Source organism: Staurois parvus, unplaced genomic scaffold (assembly GCF_062004578.1).
Source record: "Staurois parvus isolate SC_StPar_1 unplaced genomic scaffold, SC_StPar_1.0 ptg000874l, whole genome shotgun sequence".
Lineage (NCBI taxonomy): Eukaryota > Metazoa > Chordata > Amphibia > Anura > Ranidae > Staurois > Staurois parvus.
Genome location: NW_028318670.1, coordinates 1,314,363 through 1,339,746, shown reverse-complemented (window position 1 = coordinate 1,339,746; position 25,384 = coordinate 1,314,363). Strand labels below are relative to the sequence as shown.

Sequence of the window (25,384 nt, the reverse complement as noted above, 5' to 3'; positions counted from 1 at the left end):
AAATATATTTTTCTTCAATATGGGTATAATCAAGGTATATGGCTTCAGCTGGCTGGCGCTGCTCTGGCTGTGTCAGTTGACGTGTTTCACCCCACCCACTGGGGCTTGGTCACAGAGGTGTGGAAGTTGAGCAGGACAAGAGCTTACAGTGATGGAAATGCGTATTTGCTCCCCTGCTGATGTTGGATGTTTGCCCATTTACAAAGAAATGATCGTTCTAAAAATCGAATGTTCAATGTATTGTAACACTGAGAGACAGAATAGCAACAACAAATTCAGCAGAAATGCATGTCTAACAAATGATGACTGATCTGCATGTTCCTGAGGGAAATAAGGATTTGATCCCCTTCACAAACATGACTTAGTACTTGGTGGCAAATCCCTTGTTGGCAATCACAGAGGTCAGACGTTTCCTGGAGTTGGCCACCAGGTTTGCACACATCTCAGGAGGGATTTTGGCCCACCCCTCTTGGCAGATCCTCTCCAAGTCATTAGGGTTTGGTGGCTGATGTTTGGCAACTCGAACTTTCAGCTCCCTCCACAGATTTTTAATCAGATGAAGGGTTGGAGACTGGCTAAGCCACTCCAGGACCTTAATGTGCTTCTTGAGCCACTTCTTTGTTGCCTTGGCCGTGTGTTTTGGGTCATTGTCATGCTGCAATACCCATCCATGACCCATTTTCAATGCCCTGGCTGAGGGAAGAAGGTTCTCACCCAAGATTTGATGGTACATTGCCCTGTCCATCGTCCCTTTGATACGGTGCAGTTGTCCTGTCCCCTTAGCAGAAAAACACCCACAAAGCAGAATGTTTCCACCTCCATGTTTCACAGTTGGGATGGTGTTCTTGGGGTCATAGGCAGCATTCCTCCTCCTCCAAACATGGCGAGTTGAGCTGGATTTTGGTCTCATCTGACCACAACACTTTCAACCAGTCCTCCTCTGCATCATTCAGATGTTCAGTGGCAAACTTCAGACGGGTCTGGACATGTGCTTTCTTGAGCAGAGGGACCTTGCGGGCACTGCAGGATTTCAGTCCTTGTCGGCGTAGTGTGTTACCAATTGTTTTCTTGGTGACTGTGTTCCCAGCTGCCTGGAGATCATTGACAAGATCCTCACGTGTAGTTCTGGGATTCCTCATTGTTCTCATGATCATTGACACTCCACGAGGTGAGATCTTGCATGGTGCACCAGACCTAAGGAGACTAACAGTTGTTTTGTGTTTCTTCCATTTGGGAATGATTGCACCAACTGTTGTCACCTTCTCACCAAGCTGCTTGGCGATAGTTTGGTAGCCCAGTCCAGCCTTGTGTAGGTCTAAAATCTTGTCCCTGACGTCCTTGGACAGCTCTTTGATCTTTGCCATGGTGGAGAGTTTGGAATCTGATTGATTGCTCCTGTGGACAGGTGTCTTTTATACAGGTAACAAAATGAGATTAGCAGCACTCCCTTTAAGAGACTGCTTCTAATCTCAGCTTGTTACCTGTATGAAAGACACCTGGTAGCCAGAAATCCTGCTGAATGATAGGAGATCAAATCCTTATTTCCCTCATGAACATGCAAATCAGTCATCATTTGTTAGACATGCATTTCTGCTGAATTTGTTGTTGCTATTCTGTCTCTCAGTGTTACAATACACAGAACATTCGATTTTTAGACCGATCATTTCTTTGTGAGTGGGCAAACATTCAGAATCAGCCGGGGAGCAAATATGCATTTCCTTCACTGTATATATACATCACTAGCCGTGATAAAGGCCATTGATGCATATAAGTTTTTGAACTGCTCATCTTCCACACCTCTGTGACCAAGCTGTGGTAGGTGGGACGAAACACATCAGATGGTGAAACCGGAGCAGTGCTAGCTGAGACAATACACTGCGATTATATCAGGTCAGTTTGAGCGACATCCTTTCCTCAGTTTACCTTCACCTCTGGATGGATGTACTAAGTGCAGTGCAGACCCCAAACGGGCCTTGCGTATTTGTCCCAGGTTCTATCCCCGAGTGAGTGCACAATGGCCAGGCACACAGCAGCTCCCACAGTCTCACAACACAGTAACCAGGCAGTGAAGGTCTTTTTAGGGTTTTAATGCTCGTTGAACTTGGTTGGGGTGCAGGGTGAGCCTTGGGATGCTCCAAATGTAGTCCACAAAGAGGACACCCCATGACTTGAATTGGACTACCAATAGGTGAACACACACACAATTCAGGGGGCTCCAAACACGGGAGGAGTCCTAAGTCAGTGATTCTGGAGCACGCGCCCGAGGGTTAAGCAGCAACACAATGTCCCGGTACGTCCTGTATTGTGTCACGTATTACTCATTCATGTGGGGGCCCCTGAATTGTTAAAGGGGGCGTCCAGATCCCAATATGCCCCCCTGCTTACAGACCCCAACAACCATCAGGGAAGGGTTGTGGGGAAGAGGCCCTTCTCTTCAATATGGCACCTCTCCTTCATTTTTAAGGCCTGTGGCCTAGTATGGCACAGCAGAGGGGGATTCCCCTCCCCCCTTCCCTGGCAAGCCAGGTTGTACACTCAAATGAAGGGTCTGGCATGGGTTTCCTGAAGGACCTTGTGCATTTTTTTTGCATGAGGTACGCCCCTGAAAATCCACACCTGAGACTCAAAGGTTTGGCTTCAGAACGTCTTTACAGTTCTCCGAATCCTGCTGGGATTCGACCCATTTCCCGCACTTTGATGTACAAGACTCTTTGATCTCGTTCAACATATTTCCCGCACTCAGTGTAGAGATAAGGCTTCTTAAAATCATTGCCGTGTGACAAGTTATAATTTCAGTGGAACGTTTCCCGCACACAAGGAAGAATTACTGCTTCTCCACCGTATGAGTTTTTTGATGTCTGTAAAGACGAGACTTCTCTGGGAAACATTTCCCACATTTGGAGCAGGAATACGGCCTCACGCCCGTGTGGGATTTCAGATGTCTGATAAGTGTTGATTTCAGCGGATAACTCTGCCCGCACTCAGTACAGAAATACGGTCTCACCCCCGTGTGAGAAGTTTGATGTCTGTCAAGTTCCGCTTTCCGTGGATAACATTTCCTGCACTCAGAGCAGGGGTACAGCTTCTCCCCTGTGTGAGTTCTATGATGGGCGTAGAGATGGGACTTCTCTGCAAAACATTTCCCGCACTCAGAACAGGAATGCGACTTCTCACCTTTGTGGGTTTTTATATGTCTGACTAGTGTTGATCTCAGCGGATAACACTGCCCGCACTCGGGACAGGAATGGGGCCTCTCCCCCGTGTGAGATTGTTGATGTTTGGCAAGTTCTTCTTCCTGTGGAAAACATTTCCCGCACTCAGAGCAAGAATACAGATTCCCCCCCACATGACTACTATGATGTATATAAAGACTTGATTTAGAGCTAAAGCTTTCCTCACATTCAGGACAGGAAAATTCCTTCTCCCCCTGAACCCCGGCCCCATCCCCCACAGTACGAGGTTGCTCAGAGTTAGAAGGATTCCATGGTCTCTCCACACTGGGAAGTCCACCATCCATTGTGGAGCTCATTGTCTTTTCTCCGGCACAATCTCCTGGGATGTCCTCATCTTCCATTTTACAACCTGGAGATAAAGTGAGACGATCCTTTGAGGGTTTCTCCATGGCGGGTCCTGGAAAAATAGAAAAACATCATCAATAGATAGGAGAGGGTTAGTTCACTTCCATCAAGATTCCATCTGGATCAGAGAGATAGGAAGGATCAGATGTTCTCTGTGGATGTCCCAACCAGCAGGGACTCTTCCCCTATTCAAAGAGCCTTTGGTCCTCCCAGATCACTTCTACATTGACACCGCCTTATCAGAGGAGCAGGAACCAATGGGGGCTGGGGAGGGGGGGGGCGGTAACAGAGCAGAGATAAGAGAAGAATATATTCTGGTCACCTGTGCTGATCTCTGTAGGAGTGTCCTCCTCTATGAATGTCCTCCTCATTCCAGCCTCCTCCATATATTGCTCATCATCCCTCACATACGTCTCTTCTACTTCACCCTCAACTTTTATAATGATCAGATCTTCACCCTAAACCAACAGAATGGCAGAAAATAACATCTTGTAGAGTCCAAACATCATCTCCACATGTCAGAGTGTTCCATCATTTTTGTTCCCGACCCTCAACTCCACCGACCTGATGATGGTGAGGGATGATGTGACCATCCTTGGTGGAATCCCAGGAATACAGAGGACGGGGACATCTCTCTGGTGGGTTCCTGGTATTAGGTGGATCCATCATAATGTCATTGCGTCTATCTGAAAATCCTTCCATCACTCCATACTCTTCGTCCTCCTCCTTAGATTCTTCTTTAAAAACAGTATTATAATCCCCGAGGTTTCCACTCTAAATAATTAATAAAGCAATTATTAAAACAAACATGCTAATATATAAATCATAACTACCAATGATTGTTCATTGTATACCTGAGAATGCTGAGAATAGTCGTGATCTTCCTGTGTGGCATCCCGGGAATGCAGAGGACGGGGACATCTCTCTGGTGGGTTCCCATGACTGGATCCATCTGTAGGAACCTGACACACACAATGATACAGTCACCATCCAGACACATCCCTTGTCTGTTACTGGAGAATGTCCCAGAATTCCCGGCACCGCTCACCTCTCCTGTCAGCAGCTCCATCATCTTCTTGGTGACTTCTAGAATCTTCTGCATGTTGTGTCTCTCAGGGTTTAGGGAGTCACATGGAGGCACTGTGATGGTCATATAATCACCTGACTTCAGAGGAGGAAATCTCTGTATTGGGGAACCAATAGGAACATCATGTTAGACTCCCAGAATCCTCCTCACCTCTCCGGTCCGGTCTGTGTGATGTCATGTGACCTCCCAGAATCCTCCTCACCTCTCCGGTCAGGTCTGTGTGATGTCATGTGACCTCCCAGAATCCTCCTCACCTCTCCGGTCAGGTCTGTGTGATGTCATGTGACCTCCCAGAATCCTCCTCACCTCTCCGGTCAGGTCTGTGTGATGTCATGTGACCTCCCAGATTCCTCCTCACCTCTCCGGTCAGGTCTGTGTGATGTCATGTGACCTCCCAGAATCCTCCTCACCTCTCCAGTCAGCAGGTAGATGATCTCCAGGGTGAGGTTTAGTATCCTCTCAGTCATGTGACTCCGGTCGTCTTCCATCCTCATTGGTCATGTGATCTATACAGGTTTCCTTTAGACCAATAATTGATAACAGAGAATGATCCGGACTGTACTGGTTGTACAATATTAGGATGGGGGGGGGAGGGGGGATATAAGCGGATAATAGGGAGAGAAGGGAAGAAGGAATTTGGTGACAACAGAGGGACAATCCCTCCAAATACTTCCCACCATCCCCCACACCCCTCTAATGTGTCTTCGCTGCTGGCGGTATATAAGGACAGACCTCTTCCTTCCCTCTCACTGATGGCGGTGCAGTCATTGTCTCTGTACCTGGGGGATGTGATGTTTGAGGGATGATGGAGCAACTGAAGATGAAGGAGTAGGAGGGGATTGTTGTTGCCTATAGGCCACAAAGTGGTGGAGATGTTTATGACATCATTGACCTAAGAAAGTGTCACAACTTCTGACTAGTGATGACAACAGTGACTATGGAGGAAGAGGACGGGCGCGACGGTGGAGGAAGAGGATGGACGTCCCGGTGGAGGAAGAGGACGGACGCGACGGTGGAGGAAGAGGACGGACGCGACGCTGGAGGAAGAGGACGGACGCGACGGTGGAGGAAGAGGACGGACGCGACGGTGGAGGAAGAGGACGGACGCGACGGTGGAGGAAGAGGACGGACGCGACGGTGGAGGAAGAGGACGGACGCGACGGTGGAGGAAGAGGACGGACGTCCCGGTGGAGGAAGAGGACGGACGCGACGCTGGAGGAAGAGGACGGGCGGGACGGTGGAGGAAGAGGACGGGCGGGACGGTGGAGGAAGAGGACGGGCGGGACGGTGGAGGAAGAGGACGGGCGGGACGGTGGAGGAAAAGGACAGACAAGACGGAAGAGGACAGACGAGACGGTGGAGGAAGATGACGGACGCGACGGTAGAGGAAGAGGACGGACGCGACGGTGGAGGAAGAGGACGGACGCGACGGTGGAGGAAGAGGACGGACGCGACGGTGGAGGAAGAGGACGGACATGACGGGGGGGGGTTACTGGGTATAAATAGTAGATAAGATTTCATTACCTCCTCTGCCTTCCAGCAATGTCTCCTCTCTTTCTCCCAACTCACCTCTCACCTGGATCTTCCTATTTATACCTGACATCACTTCCTGTCTTCCATAGAGACTTCTTGTCTGGAAATGAGTTCACCACCTTGTGGAGCTCAAAGGAACTGCATCCCCAAAGTGTTTCATTAATAGTGATGAGTGATGTCATGTGACCTCCCAGAATCCTCCTCATCTCTCCGGTCAGGTCTGTGTGATGTCATGTGACCTCCCAGAATCCTCCTCACCTCTCCAGTCAGCAGGTAGATGATCTCCAGGTATCCTCTCAGTCATGTGACTCCGGTCCTCCTCCATCCTCATTGGTCATGTGATCTATACAGGTTTCCTGTAGACCAATACTTGATAACAGAGAATGATCTGGACTGTACTGAAGGGGTTAAGCTGAGTTCCCACACTATACAGGTGAAATTAGAAAAATGAGAATATCTTGCAAAAGTTCATTTATTTCAGTGCAGCAACTTAAAAGGTAAAACTAATACAGTCAGGTCCATAAATATTGGGACATTGACACAATTCTAACATTTTTGGCTCTATACACCACCACAATGGATTTGAAATTTGAAATGAACAAGATGTGCTTTAACTGCAGACTGTCAGCTTTAATTTGAGGGTATTTACATTCAAATCAGGTGAACGGTGTAGGAATTACAACACTTTGCATATGTGCCTCGCACTTAAGGGACCAAAAGTAATGGGACAATTGGCTTCTCAGCTGTTCCATGGCCAGGTGTGTTATTCCCTCATTATCCCAATTACAATGAGCAGATAAAAGGTCCAAAGTTAATTTCAAGTGTGCTATTTGCATTTGGAATCTGTTGCTGTCAACTCTCAAGATGAGATCCAAAGAGCTGTCACTATCAGTGAAGCAAGCCATCATTAGGCTGAAAAAACAAAACAAACCCATCAGAGAGATAGCAAAAACATTAGGCGTGGCCAAAACAACTGTTTGGAACATTCTTAAAAAGAAGGAACGCACCGGTGAGCTCAGCAACACCAAAAGACCCGGAAGACCACGGAAAACAACTGTGGTGGATGACTGAAGAATTCTTTCCCTGGTGAAGAAAACACCCTTCACAACAGTTGGCCAGATCAAGAACACTCTTCAGGAGGTAGGTGTATGTGTGTCAAAGTCAACAGTCAAGAGAAGACTTCACCAGAGTGAATACAGAGGGTTCACCACAAGATGTAAACCATTGGTGAGCCTCAAAAACAGGAAGGCCAGATTAGAGTTTGCCAAACGACATCTAAAAAAGCCTTCACAGTTCTGGAACAACATCCTATGGACAGATGATACCAAGATCAACTTGTACCAGAGTGATGGGAAGAGAAGAGTATGGAGAAGGAAAGGAACTGCTCATGATCCTAAGCATACCACCTCATCAGTGAAGCACGGTGGTGGTAGTGTCATGGCGTGGGCATGTATGGCTGCCAATGGAACTGGTTCTCTTGTATTTATTGATGATGTGACTGCTGATAAAAGCAGCAGGATGAATTCTGAAGTGTTTCGGGCAATATTATCTGCTCATATTCAGCCAAATGCTTCACAACTCATTGGACGCCGCTTCACAGTGCAGATGGACAATGACCCAAAGCATACTGCAAAAGCAACCAAAGAGTTTTTTAAGGGAAAGAAGTGGAATGTTATGCAATGGCCAAGTCAATCACCTGACCTGAATCCGATTGAGCATGCATTTCACTTGCTGAAGACAAAACTGAAGGGAAAATGCCCCAAGAACAAGCAGGAACTGAAGACAGTTGCAGTAGAGGCCTGGCATCACCAGGGATGAAACCCGGCGTCTGGTGATGTCTATGCGTTTCAGACTTCAGGCTGTAATTGACTGCAAAGTATTTGCAACCAAGTATTAAAAAGTGAAAGTTTGATTTATGATTATTATTCTGTCCCATTACTTTTGGTCCCTTAACAAATGGGAGGCACATATGCAAACTGTTGTAATTCCTAAACCGTTCACCTGATTTGGATGTAAATGCCCTGAAATTAAAGCTGACAGTCTGCAGTTAAAGCACATATTGTTCGTTTCATTTCAAATCCATTGTGGTGGTGTATAGAGCCAAAAATGTTAGAATTGTGTCGATGTCCCAATATTTACGGACCTGACTGTATATGAGATAAGACTCATTACATGCAAAGCAAGATAGTTCAAGCCGTCATTGCGATGATTATGGCTTACAGCTCATGAAAACCCCAAATCCACAATCTCAGAAAATGAGAATATTACATGCAATCAATAAAACAAGGATTGTACATAGAACAATATCTGACCTCTGAACAGTATAAGCATGCATATGTACTCAGTACTTGGTTTGGGCCCCTTTTGCAGCAATTGCTGCCTCAATGCGGCGTGGCATGGAAGCTATCAGCTTGTGGCACTGCTGAGGTGTTATGGAAGACCAGGATGCTTCAATAGCGGCCTTCAGCTCTTCTACATTGTTCGGTCTCATGTCTCTCATCTTTCTCTTGGCAATGCCCCATAGATTTTCTATGGGGTTCAGGTCAGGCAAGTTTGCTGGCCAATCAAGCACAGTAATCCCACGGTCACTGGACCAGGTTTTGGTGCTTTTGGCAGTGTGGGCAGGTGCCAAGTCCTGCTGGAAAATGAAGTCAGCATCCCCATAAAGCTCGTCTGTGGAAGGAAGCATGAAGAGCTCCAAAATCTCCTGGTAGACGGCTGCATTGACCCTGGACTTAATGAAGCACAGTGGACCAACACCAGCAGATGACATGGCTCCCCAAATCAACACAGACTGTGGAAACTTCACACTGGACTTCAAGCATCTTGCAGTGTGTGCCTCTTCATTCTTCCTCCATACTCTGGGCCCTTGGTTTCCAAATGAGATGCAAAAGTTGCTCTGATCAAAAAAGAGGACTTTGGATCACTGAGCAACAGACCAGGTCTGTTTTTCTTTAGCCCAGGTAAGACGCTTCTGATGTTGTTTGTTGTTCAGGAGCGGCTTGACAAAAGGAATACGACATTTGAAGCCCATGTCCAGGATCCGTCTGTGTGTGGTGGCTATTGATGCACTGACTCCAGCCTCAGTCCACTCCTTGTGAAAGTCCCCAACACTTTTGAATGGTCTTTTCCTGACAATCCTCTCCAGGCTGCGGTCATCCCTGCTGCTTGTGCACCTTTCCCTTCCACATAACGTTCTATTAATGTGCTTTGATACAGCACTTTGGGAACATCCAACTTCTTTTGCAATGACCTTTTGAGGCTTTCCCTCCTTATGGAGGGTGTCAATGATGGTGTCAGGTCAGCAGTCTTTCCCATGATTGTGATTCCTACTGAACCAGACTGAGAGACCATTTAAAGGCTCAGGAACCCTTTGCAGGTGTTATGGCTTAATTAGCTGATTAGAGTGGGACACTTTGAGCCTAGAATATTGTACCTTTTCACAATATTCTCATTTTCTGAGATTGTGGATTTGGGGTTTTCATGAGCTGTAAGCCATAATCATCACAATTATGACAAATCACAGCTTGTACTATCTTGCTTTGCATGTAATGAGTCTATCTCATATACTAATTTCACCTTTTAAGTTGCATTACTGAAATAAATGAACTTTTGCACGATATTCTAATTTTTTGAGTTTCACCTGTATATGTGTGTATCATCATCTGCTGGAGATAAAAGACATCACAGTGACTATGGAGGAAGAGGACAGGCATGACGGTGGAGCAAGAGGACAGGCATGACAGTGGAGGAAGAGGACAGACATAACGGTAGAGGACGGGTGTGACAGTGGAGGAAGAGGACGGACATGACGGTGAAGAGGACGGACGTGACGGTGGAGGAAGAGGACGGGTGTGACGGTGGAGGAAGAGGACGGACGTGACGGTAGAGGACTGACGTGACGATGGAGAAAGAAGATGGACGTGACAGTAGAGGAAGAGGATAGGCGTGATGGTGGAAGAAGAGGACGGGCGTGACGGTGGAGGAAGAGGACAGACATGACGGTGGAGGAAGAGGATGGACGAAACAGTGGAGAAAGAGGACGGACGTGACGGTGGAGGAAGAGGACGGACGTGACGGTGAAGAGGACGGACGTGACGGTGGAGGAAGAGGACGGGTGTGACGGTGGAGGAAGAGGACGGGCGTGACGGTGGAGGAAGAGGACGGGCGTGACGGTGGAGGAAGAGGATGGACGAAACGGTGGAGAAAGAGGACGGACGTGATGGTGGAGAAAGAGGACGGACGTGACGGTGGAGGAAGAGGATGGAAATGACGGTGGAGGAAGAGGACTGACGTGACGGTGGAGGAAGAGGACAGCCATGACGGGGTTACTAGGTGGAAATAAAAAACATTCATCCTAACTTACTAAGAAAAAGAAAGTTGGAACTGAATATTGACCCCCTGCACAGTCCAGTGCCTCAGTGAGTGGTGGAGGGGCAGTGCAGAGAGCTTTAGACTGACAGCCTGAAGATTTGAGGTGCTTAATCACTCAGTTCTCGGTCTCAGAGGTGGCGAGGGACAGCTGCACACAAGATCGGTCCTGCAGACATCTAAGTAAGTGTGATAGTTTTTTTCCTTTTAAATGTTAGAAAAGTAATAAAAGACAAAAAGGAAACTTTCCATAGTACAGATCTGAAGGCGGACATTTATACGTCATTTTACAAAGACTGAGATACCTTTCAGTATGGACAGAATATCATCATTTGGTCCATAATAAAAATATATATTTTTTATTTTTTATAGATCTGCATTTTTTATAGCAGCAAATATAAAATATTGCATAATAAAAAGTCATATTTTCCCATTTCCTCAAGCAGGTGCCACTCTCCAAGTAAAAGCAGAGGCCTGAGAAAGCGATGAGAGATATAAATCCTGTAGTATGATAAATCTCAACTGAAAGTATGATTCATACAGAAGACGCTTCCTGCATTTCAGACTCCAGTACACATGGAGGGTGGTGTGGGTTCTCTGATGTTTGGAAAGACAAGACTTCTGCCATAAAACATTTCCCACACTCTGAGCATGAATATGGCTTCTCCGCTGTCTGAGATCTTTGACATTTGACAAGTTCTGATCTCTGTGGACATTTCCCACACTCAGGGCAGGAAAACTGCCTCTCCCGCGTGTGGCAGATCTGATGTTCAGTAAGAGTGGACTTTCGGGAAAAACATTTCCCACACACGGGACAGGAAAAAGGCTTCTCACCCGTGTGACACCTCTGATGGGTGTTTAGGTTGTACTTCTGTGAAAAACATTTCCCACACTCAGGGCAGGCATACGGCTTCTCACCCGTGTGAGATCTTTGGTGTATAACAAGGTCTGATTTCCGTGGAAAACATTTCCCGCACTCACGGCAAGAATACGGCTTCTCGCCCGTGTGCAATCTCTGATGTCTGGATAGACAGGATTTCTGTGAAAAACATTTCCCGCAATCAAGACAGGAATACGGCTTCTCCCCCGTGTGAGATCTGTAATGTATGATAAGTTCTGATTTATAAAAAAAATATTTCCCGCACTCAGAACAGGAATGAATCTCCTCACCCGTGTGGGACCTCTGATGTACAGAAAGACTTAATTCAGAACTGAAACTTTCCGCACATTCAGGACAGGGATATGTCTTCTCCCCCTGAACTCCGGCCCCACCCCCCACAGTACGAGGGTGCTCAGAGTCAGAGGAACTCCATGGTCTCTCCACACTGGGAAGTCCACCATCCATAGTGGAGCTCATTGTCTTTTCTCCTGCACAATCTCCTGGGATGTCCTCATCTTCCATTTTACAACCAGGAGATAAAGTGAGACGATCCTTTGAGGGTTTCTCCATGGCAGGTCCTGGAAAAATAGAAAAACATCATCAATAGATAGGAGAGGGTTAGTTCACTTCCATCAAGATTCCATCTGGATCAGGGAGATAGGAGGGAGCAGATGTTCTCTGTGGAGGTCCCAACCAGCTGGGACTCTTCCCCTCTTCAGTCAAAGGGCCTTTGCTCCTCATCCCAGATCACTTCTACATTTACACCGCCTTGTCAGAGGAGCAGGAACCAATGGGGGCTGGGGGGGTGGTAACAGAGCAGAGATAAGAGAAGAATATATTCTGGTCACCTGTGCTGATCTCTGTAGGAGTGTCCTCCTCTATGAATATCCTCCTAATTCCAGCCTCCTCCGTATATTGCTGATCATTCCTCACATACGTCTCTTCTACTTCACCCTCAACTTTCATGTTCATCAGATCTTCACCCTAAACCAACAGAATGGCAGAAAATAACATCTGTAACATAGAAGGATTTATGATGTGAGATCACATAGAACATCTCATCTTGTAGAGTCCACACATCGTCTCCACATGTCAGAGTGTTCCATCACTTTATGTTCCTGACCCTCAACTCCACCTACCTGATGATGGTGAGGGATGGTGTGACCTTCCTGTGTGTAATCCCGGCAATACAGAGGACGGGGACATCTCTCTGGTGGGTTCATGGTATTAGGTGGCTCCATCATTTCCTTGTGTCCTTCTGAAAGTTCCTCCATCACTCCATACTCCTCATCCTCCTCTTTATACTCTTCTTTAACTACAATGTTGTAATCCCCGCAGTTTCCACTCTGAAAGATTTTATAAAACATTTATTGTAACAAACATTCCGTGTTTAAATGATACCTATCAGTGATTGTTCCTCATCTACCTGATGATGGTGGGGAATGGTGTGACCTTTCTGTGTGCAATCCCGGGAATACAGAGGACGAGGACATCTCTCTGGTGGGTTCCCATGACTGGATTCATCTGTAGGAAACACACACACTGACTGAATACACTGCTCAAAAAAATGAAAGGAAGACTTTGCAAATCCACCAGATCTCAATGGGGAGGAAGCTCCGGCTGGATCTCTATACTGACATGGACGGGGTGATAGGTGAGGAACGGAAGGATGCCCTATCGTTGGATGGAAATGAAAATGATCGGCCTACAGAGGACTGAATTCAAAGACACCCCGAAAATCAAAGTGAAGAAATGATGCAGTAGGCGAGTCCATGTTGGTGAAATGTCATTGCAGCAACTCAGAATGGTCCTCAGTAGTCTGTGTGGCCCCCACATGCTTGTATGCATGCCTGACAACGTCGGGGGAGGCTCCTAATGAGAGCACGGATGGTGTCCTGGGGGATTTCCTCCCAGATCTGGACCAGAGCGTCACTGAGCTCCTGGACAGTCTGAGGTGCAACCTGGTGGCCTCGGATGGACCGAAACATGACATCCCAGAAGTGTTCTATTGGATTTAGGTCAGGTGAGCGTAGGGGCCATTGAATGGTATCAATTCCTTCATCCTCCAGGAACTGTCGGCAATCTCTTACCACATGAGATTGAGCATTGTCATGCACCAGGAGGAACCCAGGACCCACTGCACCAGGAGGAACCCAGGACCCACTGCACCAGGAGGAACCCAGGACCCACTGCACCAGCATAGGGTCTGACAATGGGTCCAAGGATTTGATCCCGATACCTAATGGCAGTCAGGGGGCCATTGTCTAGCCTGTAAAGGTCTGTGCGTCCCTCCATGGATATTAGAAATTCTGAAGGACCCTCTGCACACTGGTATATACCCTTTCAAGCAGACTATGCAATAAATAGGGATATTTAGTTCACACATATTGCAATACATGCTTAAGCTGGCCAACTGCGTCAAAGTAATCCCTCTATGGCCAGTCCTACTCTGCCCTGCCTATGCAAATGCTACTGTGGACACAATGCTAACATAGGGGAAAAGACACAATGGTTCAGGTCTGGCTACTGACCCAACAATACAACAAACAAGAGATCCCTGTGCTCAAATCCCAACAGCTAGTGCATGCATTTATCCAGCAGGAGCTAAAGGGGTGTAACCACATGGATATGCCTCCCCAGACCATCACTGACCCACCACCAAAATGGTCATGCTGAATCATGTTACCAGACCCTTTCACATCTGACACGTGCTCAGGGGGAACCTGCTCTTATCTGTGAAAAGCACAGGGCGCCAGTGGTGGACCTGCCATTTCTGGGGTTCAATGGCAAATGCCAATTGAGCTCTGTGTTGCTGGGCAGTGAGCACAGAGCCCACTAGAGGACGTCGGGCGCTCAGGCCACTCACATGAAGGCTGTTTCTGATTGGTCAGAGACATTCCCACCAATGGCCTGCTGGAGGTTATTTTGTAGGGCTCTGGCAGTGCTCATCCTGTTCCTCCTTGCACAAAGGAGCAGATACCGGTCCTGCTGATGGGTTAAGAACCTTCTACGGCCCTGTCCAGCTCTCCTAGAGTCACTGCCTGTCTCCTGGAATCTCCTCCATGCTCGAGACATTCTGGCAAAGGCACGTATTGATGTGCCATCCTGGAGGAGTTGGACTGCCTGTGCCACCTCTGTAGTGTCCAGGTATGGCCTCATCCTACCAGTAGCAACACTAACCCTAGCCAAATGCAAAACGAGTGAAAAACAGTCAGAAAAGATGAGTAGGGAAAACAATGCTAGTGGCCTCCATCTGTAAAACCATTCCTGTTTTGGGGGTCATCTCATTGTTGCCCATCTAGTGCACCTGTTAATTTCATGAACACCAAAGCAGCTGAAACTGATGAACAACCCCCTCTGCTACTTAACTGACCAGATCCATATCCCAGGAATCTCCTGGACTCGATGCGACTCGGATTACAAAGTGTTCCTTTCATTTTTTTGAGCAGTGTATATTGTTTCTATGTGTTTATCAGATGATGGGGGATCTAGGTGGAGCCTCCGTACTGCTCTCTCCTTTCCAATAAAGTCTCCTCTTACCCGGTGATGTGAGGGGCGGCTGATTGTCCATCATGACGTCCTTGTAGAGGTCCTTGTGTCCTTCTAAATACTCCCACTCCTCCATGGAGAAATAGACAGTGACACCCTGACACCTTATAGGAACCTGACACACACAATGATACAGTCACCATCCAGACACATCCCTTGTCTGTTACTGGAGAATGTCCCAGAATTCCCGGCACTGCTCACCTCTCCTGTCAGCAGATGGACCATCATGGTGGTCAGTTCCAGGATCTTCTGCTCTTTGTTCCTCTCAGGTATCGGAGAACGAGGGGGAGGCACCATGGTGGGGCTCTGGGTCCTGCTCCATCCTCCTGAGATTGGCTCCCCACTAGACTTCTTCACTACAACATAATCCTACAGATCAGGAGAAAGAGAAACCGATATCAATCATCTGACATCATCTACATGTCTACAAGAAGAACATGGTCTATTGGCCAGACTAGACCAGAGTGATGTCATGTGACCTCCCAGAATCCTCCTCACCTCTCCGGTCAGGTCTGTGTTTTATTAATAGAGATAAGAGTGGTGTCATGTGACCTCCCAGAATCCTCCTCACCTCTCCGGTCAGCAGGTAGATGATCTCCAGGGTGAGGTTTAGTATCCTCTCAGTCATGTGACTCCGGTCCTCCTCCATCCTCATTCGTGTCGTCATTTTATCTATTCCGGCTTTCTTATAGAGAGATCATTTTGACAAATTAAAGTAAGAATTATTTGGAGTTTCCTGTAAATAGAAAATCAGATCTTATTACCTCCTTTGCTGCCACTTCCAGCAATGTCTCCTCTCTACTTCGTACCACATGTAATTTCCTGTCTGTTCTTGACATCACTTCCTGTCTACCATAGAGACTTCCTGTCTGGGTAGAAGTGAGATCCCCACCTTTTGGAGCTCAGAGGAACTGCAGCCCCGAGAACCTTCTGGTAGTGTGACCCCGGCCTTGTGCTGGGTGTGTATGCCAGGGGTGGACTGACAACTCATGGGGCCCCCGGGCAATAGGGGATCATGGGGCCCCTGTGTCCTTGCCCAAACTCAAAAAAGCCTATGAAAAAGGTACCAGGGGCATCTCATGGGGCCCCCTACTGACCCCGAGCCCTTGGGCAGTGCCCGAGTTTCCACCTCTGGTGTGGACTCTATGTCCTCATAGATGGGTCACCTCCACTCCCACCAAGGGGGACAGAAATATATGACTGCCTAGTCAAGCTTTTCTCAGCCAGGGTTCCTCCAAAGGGTTCTAGGGGTTCCTTGAGCTATGGCTGATTGACCTCCTATCTGACCAGGATCAAGCCCACTTGTCAAAACCAACAGCATTAAACCAATGACTGTTTAGCTGTCTGTAAGGGTGGCATTCTTTCTATTGATCACCAATGTAAGAGGCATTTTTCCTATTGACCTGCATTGGGTTTAGCAAGGGATCCCCGAGTCCTGAAAAGTATATTAGGGGTTTGTGAAAGGCTGCTCTAACAGGAAGTCAGATCACATCAGTAAAAAAGGGATTATGGAGGAGGCTGAGAGCAATAGAAGAAACATTTTTGAGTTCTTCAACTTATTTTTTAAAGCAGAATTTAGTCTCACTTTAAAGCCCCATCACGTTATCAACAATTCCAGCTCTGTCTTCCAACGTTGACCTGGGGACCAATAAAAAATACTTCAATGTCAGCATCTAAATAGCTTGGATGGAAGGGCTTGCAATAGGGGTGCCATACCACCGAAATGCCTTCATTACGGGGCCCCTCTGCAAGGACAGGCAGCATGAACCTAATTATTGCAGATCTCATTCATGCCCACCAAAAAATTGTCAAAAAAACCTACCCAAGTGCCCGTTTAATTCGCCTACATCCAAGGTCACTTGACATTCCATTTTCAAGTCTTCACTATCCTTCTATGTATGGAAGGCTAGGTGTTTCTTTGTTTGTCCACAGGGGCGGACTGATCATTTGGAAACTCGGGCACTGTCCGAGGGCCCGGGGTCAATAGGAGCCTCATGAGATGCCCCTGGAACCTTTTTCATAGGCTTGAGTTTGGGCAAGGACACAGGGGCCCCATGATCCCCTATTGCCCGGGGGCCCCATGAGTTCTCAGTCCGCCCCTGGTTGTCCACATCACTGCCTGCTAGACATGAACGATTCCTATTGGCTGTCCAGCAGCGGGGTCCTCTCAAGAGCCAGAAGAGTATTCTGCAGCATTGATGCCAGCAAAAGAAAACCACTGGGGTCAAGACAGCGCAGGTACGTCTGCATTGTTCGCTTACCAGTTCTTTACACCTGGTGAATGATGAAGGTGAGGGTCATGGGCAGCAGACATAGGTGAGTACAACATAGGAGTTAGAAAATACTGAAGAGGTCAGAGGGGGGGTGGGAGGGAAAGAGGTTTGCTTTTTCCCGGGCTTTAAAATGATATAACTAAGAGAGGGCTGCCATGTTGAAGTAGTCTCCCACTGATAGATATTATCAGAGGATGAAATGAGGGATGATGGGCGAGGTTTATGGTGGTTATGGTGGGTCTCACCCCCTCAATAAAGAACTTATACCAAGTTAATTATATTCCATTAATAAATGAAGTTAAAGATGAGTTGAGAAGACTCTCAATGAGTTGGGTCTTGTAGATTGGGCGTATAAATCTGGTCAAGATGGTGATAGTCCCAAATATCCTGTATAAGTTTCAAATGCTCCCAATATATCTACTTGGATCTTTTTTAGGATACTAAGAAAATTGATACGGAGGTTTATATGGGCTAATAAGAAACCAAGAATTAAGTACAAAATGTTATAACAAAGAGAAAGGAGGATTAAATCTGCCAAATATGAGGAAGTATTACATGTCGGTGCTATTATCACGGGTGGTAGATTGGACACATAATTCACAAGCGAAAAGTTGGGTTAAAATGGAAGGTATACTAAGTAATACACAATTAGAGAGGATCATTTGGATCCCACAAACGTTTCGGGTTATAGATGAAGATAGTAGCACACTGACACGGGAGGTGTTGAGAATTTGGAATGGTTTGCACAATTCAATGGGTTGGAAGTATAATTCTCCGTTGATGCCCCTGGTGGATACGGAGTATATTCCACCAGGGAAAGATAATATTGCTGGGAAATGGTTTAAAGATAGAAATACACAGTTAAGTGACATAGTAGACATGGGGAAGTTATGCTGTCATGTACCTGATAGAAGTCTGAATTGAGGACGTCAGCCTCTCTTGTATCTCCAACCCAGGCCCCACTGAAGGTGGACCAGATGGGGGTGAGGGACAGGAGGAACATGAGTGCCTGTGAATATTGATTGTAGAACTTGCGGTTGGAGGTGTAACCTCAGTGAATCAAGCAGGGCATCCAGTCAGGAAGAAAGGAGACGCCGGAACGGCCAGCTGAGGTTAAGGAAGCACTCCACTGGAACTGCAAAATCTGGGTACGTGGCTTGCCAGAACTTCTGATAAGCATGAGGCCGGAACACACCGTGACAACCGGAGCTGATATAATAGATAGCCAGGACAAGCACTCAGCAGGACTGTAGAGCCAAACTGGAGCCAGAAGCGTAGTCAGAGTAATAGCCAGGGTCAGCAACGAGTAAATCAAGCAGGGCATTCAGTCAGGAACAGAGGAGATGCCGAACCGGCCAGCTGAGGTTAAGGAAGCACTCCACTGGAGCTGCAAGATCTAGGTACGTGGCTTGCCGGAACTTCTGATAAGCATGAGGCTGGAACACACCGTGACAACCGGAGCTGATATAATAGCCAGGACAAGCACTCGGCAGGACTGTAGAGCCAATCTGGAGCCAGAAGCGTAGTCAGAGTAATAACCAGGGTCAGCAATGAGTAAATCAAGCAGGGCATCCAGTCAGAAACAGGAGATGCCGGACCGGCCAGCTGAGGTTAAGGAAGCACTCCACTGGAACTGCAAGATCTGGGTACATGGCTTGCCGGAACTTCTGATAAGCATGAGGCCGGAACACACCGTGACAACCGGAGCTGATAGATAGACAGGACAGAGACACACAAAGTCAAGGCAGAGTCATCCAGTAACCAAGCGAGCAACCTGCCGAGCAGAATGGGAGATGTTGATAGTGTCAGTGATGAGAATGGAGTTGGTGTTCCAGAAACACAGCTTAGCTCCTCCCAAGATTGGGCTGTTTGTATTCATGCTGATCCTCTTCTTTAGAGGGACACAGGACATAGAAAAGATGGAGGGGGGTTTCTCTATGTTAGATGTGATGTGAAAGTGAGGAAGAAAGATGACTTTGTGGTTGGAGGTGGTGATGGTGCGGAGGAGGAATTACGGGAGGAATGGTAGATGGGTCTATGGACTGATGGACTTATCATTGGAGTATACTACAGACGTCCTGAGGTCTATGAGAAGGGGGAGAGTCGGCTGTTCCAACAAGGTGATGGTGAGGAGGAGGAATTACGGGTGGAATGATAGATGGGTCTATGGACTGATGGACTTATCATTGGAGTATACTACAGACGTCCTGAGGTCTATGAGAAGGTAGAGTCGGCTGTTCCAACAAGGTGATGGTGCGGAGGAGGAATTACGGGAGGAATGATAGATGGGTTTATGGACTGATGGACTTATCATTGGAGTATACTACAGACGTCCTGAGGTCTATGAGAAGGTAGAGTCGGCTGTTCCAACAAGGTGATGGTGCGGAGGAGGAATTACGGGAGGAATGATAGATGGGTCTATGGACTGATGCACTTATCATTGGAGTATACTACAGACGGCCTGAGATCTATGAGAAGGGGGAGAGTTTGCTGTTCCAACAAGGACAAGCTGGGAACACCAAACTACTAAGACAAAAGATGGAGACTGAAACCTACAGGATGGGCCGTACTTGTAGTATTAGAGAAAGGAATAAAGAAGAATATTTCATCACACAAATCTGACGGAAGACTTCGATCAAACGACTTACAGAGAATATTGTGAGTTTAGGAACATAAATATTAAATTTTTGTTTCAATTATTTAAAAAAATGTGTTTTTACATTACATTTGTATTTTTATTAAGTAAATATACAATGTTACATCAGAGAATGTCATATTTTCCCCATTCAGCCAGCAGGTAGCACTCTCCTCCCTCACCATGATGTCCTCCTTGGAAGCTTCTACTGAAGGACAGGGGAGATCAGACTACACTGCTAGAGGGACCCAACCAGCAGTGACCCCCCCCTCCTTCTCTCTCACCATGATGTCCTCCATGGAAGCTTCTGCTGAAGGTCAGGGGAGATCAGACTACACGGCTAGAGGGACCCAACCAGCAGTGACCCCCTCTTCTCTCTCACCATAATGTCCTCCATGGAAGCTTCTGCTGAAGGTCAGGGGAGATCAGACTACACGGCTAGAGGGACCCAACCAGCAGTAACACCCCCCCCCCTTCCCTCTCCTAGCAGAGGGAGCCAGACACAACTTTGAAGTCTTTAGTGATCTCTGATCTCCTTATAGAGTGTTTCTTCCATGATAAAGATCAGAGGAGCGCTCAGCCACATGTTTTCCGAGGTGTATATCAAGGTGTGCTTCTTCCCAGTGTCAGATCTCTGATGTACGGCAACATATAATCCATATAGAAGACATTTCCCGCACTCCGCACACTAATACACCTCGAGGGTTGTGTGGGTTCACTGATGTTTGGCAAGACAAGTCTTCCATGAAAAACATTTCCCGCACTCAGGATAGGAAACTGGCTTCTCCCCTGTGTGAAATCATTAATGTATAACAAGTTCTGATTTCTGTGGAGAACATTTCCCGTACTCAGGCTAGAAATACGGCTTCTTTTATGTGAGATTTTTGATGTTTGACAAGTTTTGATTTTCGTGGATAACATTTCCCGCACTCAGTACAGGAAAAAAGTTTTTCCCGTGTGTGGCATATCTGATGTTCAGTAAGATTGGACTTCCGTGAAAAACATTTTCCACACTCAAGACAGAAATACGGCTTCTCACCCGTGTGGGACTTCTGATGTGTGTTGAGATTGGACTTCTGTGAAAAACTTTTTCCGCACTCAGGGCAGGAATATGGCCTCTCCCCCGTGTGAGATCTTTGATGTATAACGAGTTCTGATTTCCGTGTATAACATTTTCCACACTCGGGGCAGTAATATGGCTTCTCGCCTGTGTGCAATCTCTGATGTCTGGAAAGACTGGCCCTGTCTGAAAAACGTTTCCCGCACTCAGGGCAGGAATAAGGCTTCTCACCTGTGTGACACCTTTGATGTATAACGAGTTCTGATTTGTGTGGAAAACATTTCCCGCACTCATTACAGGAATACGGCTTCTCTCCCGTATGAGATCTCCGATGTCTCGCCAGTTCTGATTTATGAAGAAAATACTTCCCACACTCAGAACAGGAATGAAGCTTCTCACCTGTGTGATATCTCTGATGTACAGTAAGACTTAGTTCAGAGCTAAAATATTCCCCACATTCCGGGCAGGAACGTTTCTTCTCCCCCTGAATCCCGGCCCCATCCCCCACAGTACGAGGTTGCTCAGAGTCAGAGGGATTCCATGGTCTCTCCACACTGGGAAGTCCACCATCCATAGTGGAGCTCATTGTCTTTTTTCCGGCACAATCTCCTGGGATGTCCTCATCTTCCATTTTACAACCTGGAGATAAAGTGAGACGATCCTTTGAGGGTTTCTCCATGGCGGGTCCTGGAAAAATAGAAAAACATCATCAATAGATAGGAGAGGGTTAGTTCACTTCCATCAAGACTCCATCTGGATCAGGGAGATAGGAGGGAGCAGATGTTCTCTGTGGATGTCCCAACCAGCTGGGACTCTTCCGCTCTTCAGTCAAAGGGCCTTTGATCCTCCTCCCACATCATTTCTATATTTACTCCGCCTTGTCAGAGGAGCAGGAACCAATGGGGACTAGGAAGGACATGCTCTTTACACAACCACAAGCCTAGGCACTGGGCCATGTGATCTCTAATGGACAAGAAGGTCAAAGTTCAGACTTGTAGACCCTTTACCATAGAACAAGTGACCATAGGCCTAGGCTTCTGGTGATAGGCAGCAGTATTTTCTCTAGAATAGGTGTTAGTAAAGTTTTATATTCTGGTCACCTGTGCTGATCTCTGTAGGAGTGTCCTCCTCTTTTAATGTCCTCCTCATTTCAGCCTCCTCCGTATATTGCTGATCATCCCTCAAATACGTCTCTTCTACTTCATCCTCAACTTTTATTTTAATCAGATCTTCACCCTAAACCAACAGAGTGGCAGAAAATAACATCTGTAACATAGAAGGATTTATGATGTGAGATTACATAGAACATCTCATCTTGTAGAGTCCACACATCGTCTCTACATGTCAGAGTGTTCCATCACTTTATGTTCCTGACCCTTAACTCCACCTACCTGATGATGGTGAAGGATGGTGTGACCTTCCTGTGTGGAATCCCGGGAATACAGAGGACGGGGACATCTCTCTGGTGAAATCCCATGACTGGATCCATCTGTAGGAAACACACACACTGACTGAATCCATTGTTTCTATGTGTTTATCAGATGATGGGGGATCTAGGTGGAGCCTCCGTACTGCTCTCCTTTCCAATAAAGTCTCCTCTTACCTGGTGATGTGAGGGGCGGCTGATTGTCCATCATGACGTCCTTGTAGAGGTCCTTGTGTCCTTCTAAATACTCCCACTCCTCCATGGAGAAATAGACAGTGACACCCTGACACCTTATAGGAACCTGACACACACAATGATACAGTCACCATCCAGACACATCCCTTGTCTGTTACTGGAGAATGTCCCAGAATTCCTGGCACCGCTCACCTCTCCTGTCAGCAGCTCCATCATCTTCTTGGTGACTTCTAGAATCTTCTGCATGTTGTGTCTCTCAGGGTTTAGGGAGTCACATGGAGGCACTGTGATGGTCATATAATCACCTGAATTCAGAGGAGGAAATCTCTGTATTGGAGAATCAATAGGAACATCATGTTAGACACCCAGAATCCTCCTCACCTCTCCGGTCAGGTCTGTGTTTTATTAATAGAGATAAGAGTGATGTCATGTGACCTCCCAGAATCCTCCTCACCTCCCCGGTCAGGTCTGTGTTTTATTAATAGAGTCGAGAGTGATGTCATGTGACCTCCCAGAATCCTCCTCACCTCTCCAGTCAGGTCTGTGTTTTATTAAAAGAGATGAGAGTGATGTCATGTGACCTCCCAGAATCCTCCTCACCTCTCCGGTCAGCAGGTAGATGATCTCCAGGGTGAGGTTTAGTATCCTCTCAGTCATGTGACTCCGGTCCTCCTCCATCCTCATTGGTCATGTGATCTATACAGATTCCTGTGGACCAATAATTGATAACAGAGAATGATCTGACCTGTACTGGTTGTACAATATTAGGATGAGGGGGGAGGGGGGATAATATGAGGGTTTATATCATGGAAGAACATTCCCCACTAGGATTACACACAGAGGAACATTCAGTTTAGGGTTTTCTATGGTTTTGAGCTGGAAAAGAAAGATAACTTTTAGCACTAAATATTAACTCAGCGGTCACACCTCCATTTATACAAAACACAAAGACTTAAAGACTAAATCCCATAGAGAAATATTCCCTGTACAGAAGATCTCCTTCAACCCACACCACTGAACATCTCTGATGCAGACCAAATGAAAGAAAAAGTCTTCTTCAGAAACCAAGTCTTTCCAGAGTGTCCATCTCCTGGTTCCTTGTGGTGTTTTTCCTGCACATTTCTATGTCACTACCATGTCCCCATAGCATGACTTATAGTGATGAGGAGATCGGCAGGAGGAACCACAGAGCTCTGTGGAGGAAAGAGGAGATCATCATCACTCTGTGGTTCCTGAGAAGACTTCAGACAGCAGGAAAACTGAACCTTGAGGTACACTACTAAGAACACTGAACCTTGGCATCTACCACCAACATTGAATCTTGGGGTCCACCACTAATAACAAGGAACCTTGCAGACCACCACTAATAACACTGAATCTTGTGGCACACCACCAATACTGAATCTTGGTGCACACCTCCAACACTGAATCTTGGGGCACACCACCAACAATGAACCTTGGGGTCCACAACTAATCACACTGAATCTTGGGGTCCACCACTATTAACACTGAACCTTGGGGCACACCACCAACACTGATCCCTTGGGGTACACCACTAATAATACTGAACCTTGGAGCACACCAACACTGAACCTTGGGATCCCCCACTAATAACATTGAACCTTGGGGTCCACCACCAACACTGAATCTTGGGGTCCACCACCAACACTGAATCTTGGGGTCCACCACCAACACTGAATCTTGGGGCACACCACCAACACTGAATCTTGCGGTCCACCACTAATAATATGGAACCTTGGGGTCCTCCAAAACACTGAATCTTGGGGCACACCACCAATATTGAACCTTGAGATCCACCACTAATAATACTGAATCTTGGGGTCCATCACTATTAACATTGAACCTTGGGGCACACCACCAACACTGAATCTTGGGGTGCACCACTAATAACACTAATCCCTTGGGGTACACCACTAATAATACTGAACCTTGGAGTACACCATCAACAGTGAACCTTGGAGTCCACCACCAACACTAAATCTTGGCGTCCACCACTAATAACATTAAACCTTGTGGCACACCACCAATACTGAATCTTGGGGTTCACCACTAATAACACTGATCCCTTGGGGTCCACCACCAACACTGAACCTTGGGGTCCACCACCAACACTGAACCTTGCGGTCCACAACCAACACTGAACCTTGGGGTCCACAACCAACACTGAACCTTGGGGTCCACAACCAACACTGAATCTTGGGGTCCACCACTAATAACATGGAACCATGGGGTCCTCCAAAACACTGAATCTTGGGGAACACCGCCAATACTGAATCTTGAGGCACACCACCAATACTGAATATTGGGGCACACCACCAACACTGAACCTTGGGGTCCACCACTAACAACACTGAACTTTGGGGTCCACCACTAACAACACTGAACCTTGGGGTCCTCCAAAACACTGATTCTTGGGGCACATTGCCAATATTGAACCTTGGGGTACACCAGTAATAACACCGAACCTTGGTGAGGACCTCCAATAACGTTAGTCCATCAAGATCATCAATCGTCACTACTTTCTGATGTTTTTGGGGTCATCAATACCTGAAATAATCGGAGGTCTGTTGAAAACCCGAGCAATATAAACACTTTGGGCCGTTAATTAATATATTTATTTATCTGAGTGTACAATGGACTACAACGAGGGACAGAGCAGTTTGTCTCTCAATAATGGTCAGTGACGGGATCTACGATAAAATAAAATCTCGTTACCTCCTCTCCTACCTGCTTCCAGTTCCAGCAATGACTATTCGTTAATTCCCTCCCACATGGA

The 25,384-nt window shown here is 46.9% G+C and overlaps 3 protein-coding genes across 3 annotated transcripts in view; all 3 read right to left on the bottom strand.

Annotated features, from left to right (window-relative positions):
- Nucleotides 1-2,071: 2,071 nt before the first annotated feature.
- LOC149443158 (uncharacterized) overlaps nt 2,072-25,384 on the bottom strand; it is a 183,554-nt gene continuing 160,241 nt past the window's right edge. The window contains exons 7-9 of the mRNA XM_089655846.1: nt 12,298-12,433; nt 11,184-12,027; nt 2,072-3,371 (exon numbers count right to left, since the gene is read on the bottom strand). Coding sequence (XP_089511972.1) covers nt 2,825-3,371; nt 11,184-12,027; nt 12,298-12,433 — 1,527 coding nt within the window. The 3' untranslated portion in view covers nt 2,072-2,824. The remainder of the gene's footprint in view (nt 3,372-11,183; nt 12,028-12,297; nt 12,434-25,384) is intronic.
- Nucleotides 14,996-15,958, bottom strand: LOC149443168 (oocyte zinc finger protein XlCOF29-like). Its single transcript, XM_089655904.1, has 3 exons — nt 15,763-15,958; nt 15,570-15,683; nt 14,996-15,367 (listed from the first exon to the last, which is right to left on the bottom strand). The coding sequence occupies exons 1-3, from the start codon at nt 15,835-15,837 to the stop codon at nt 15,104-15,106; spliced, it is 453 nt and encodes a 150-aa protein (XP_089512030.1). The 5' UTR covers nt 15,838-15,958; the 3' UTR covers nt 14,996-15,103.
- On the bottom strand, nt 20,620-25,364 carry LOC149443167 (uncharacterized). Its single transcript, XM_089655884.1, has 7 exons — nt 25,324-25,364; nt 23,188-23,295; nt 22,780-22,914; nt 22,570-22,693; nt 22,358-22,455; nt 22,067-22,202; nt 20,620-21,653 (listed from the first exon to the last, which is right to left on the bottom strand). Exons 2-7 carry the CDS (start codon nt 23,269-23,271, stop codon nt 20,755-20,757), a joined length of 1,476 nt encoding a protein of 491 aa, XP_089512010.1. The 5' UTR covers nt 23,272-23,295; nt 25,324-25,364; the 3' UTR covers nt 20,620-20,754.

What these genes read in the sequence shown, in the direction of transcription:
- LOC149443167 (XM_089655884.1), bottom strand. Translation starts at nt 23,271, where the DNA reads ATGAGGATGGAGGAGGACCGGAGTCACATGACTGAGAGGATACTAAAC. An exon ending in TCTACCTGCTGACCGGAGAG is followed by an intron (nt 22,915 to 23,187) that starts GTGAGGAGGATT and finishes TCTCCAATACAG; the next exon opens with AGATTTCCTCCTCTGAATTC. An exon ending in TGGAGCTGCTGACAGGAGAG is followed by an intron (nt 22,694 to 22,779) that starts GTGAGCGGTGCC and finishes TGTGTGTGTCAG; the next exon opens with GTTCCTATAAGGTGTCAGGG.
- LOC149443168 (XM_089655904.1), bottom strand. Translation starts at nt 15,837, where the DNA reads ATGTCAAGAACAGACAGGAAATTACATGTGGTACGAAGTAGAGAGGAG. An exon ending in TGGAAGTGGCAGCAAAGGAG is followed by an intron (nt 15,684 to 15,762) that starts GTAATAAGATCT and finishes TCTCTCTATAAG; the next exon opens with AAAGCCGGAATAGATAAAAT. An exon ending in TCTACCTGCTGACCGGAGAG is followed by an intron (nt 15,368 to 15,569) that starts GTGAGGAGGATT and finishes CCTGATCTGTAG; the next exon opens with GATTATGTTGTAGTGAAGAA.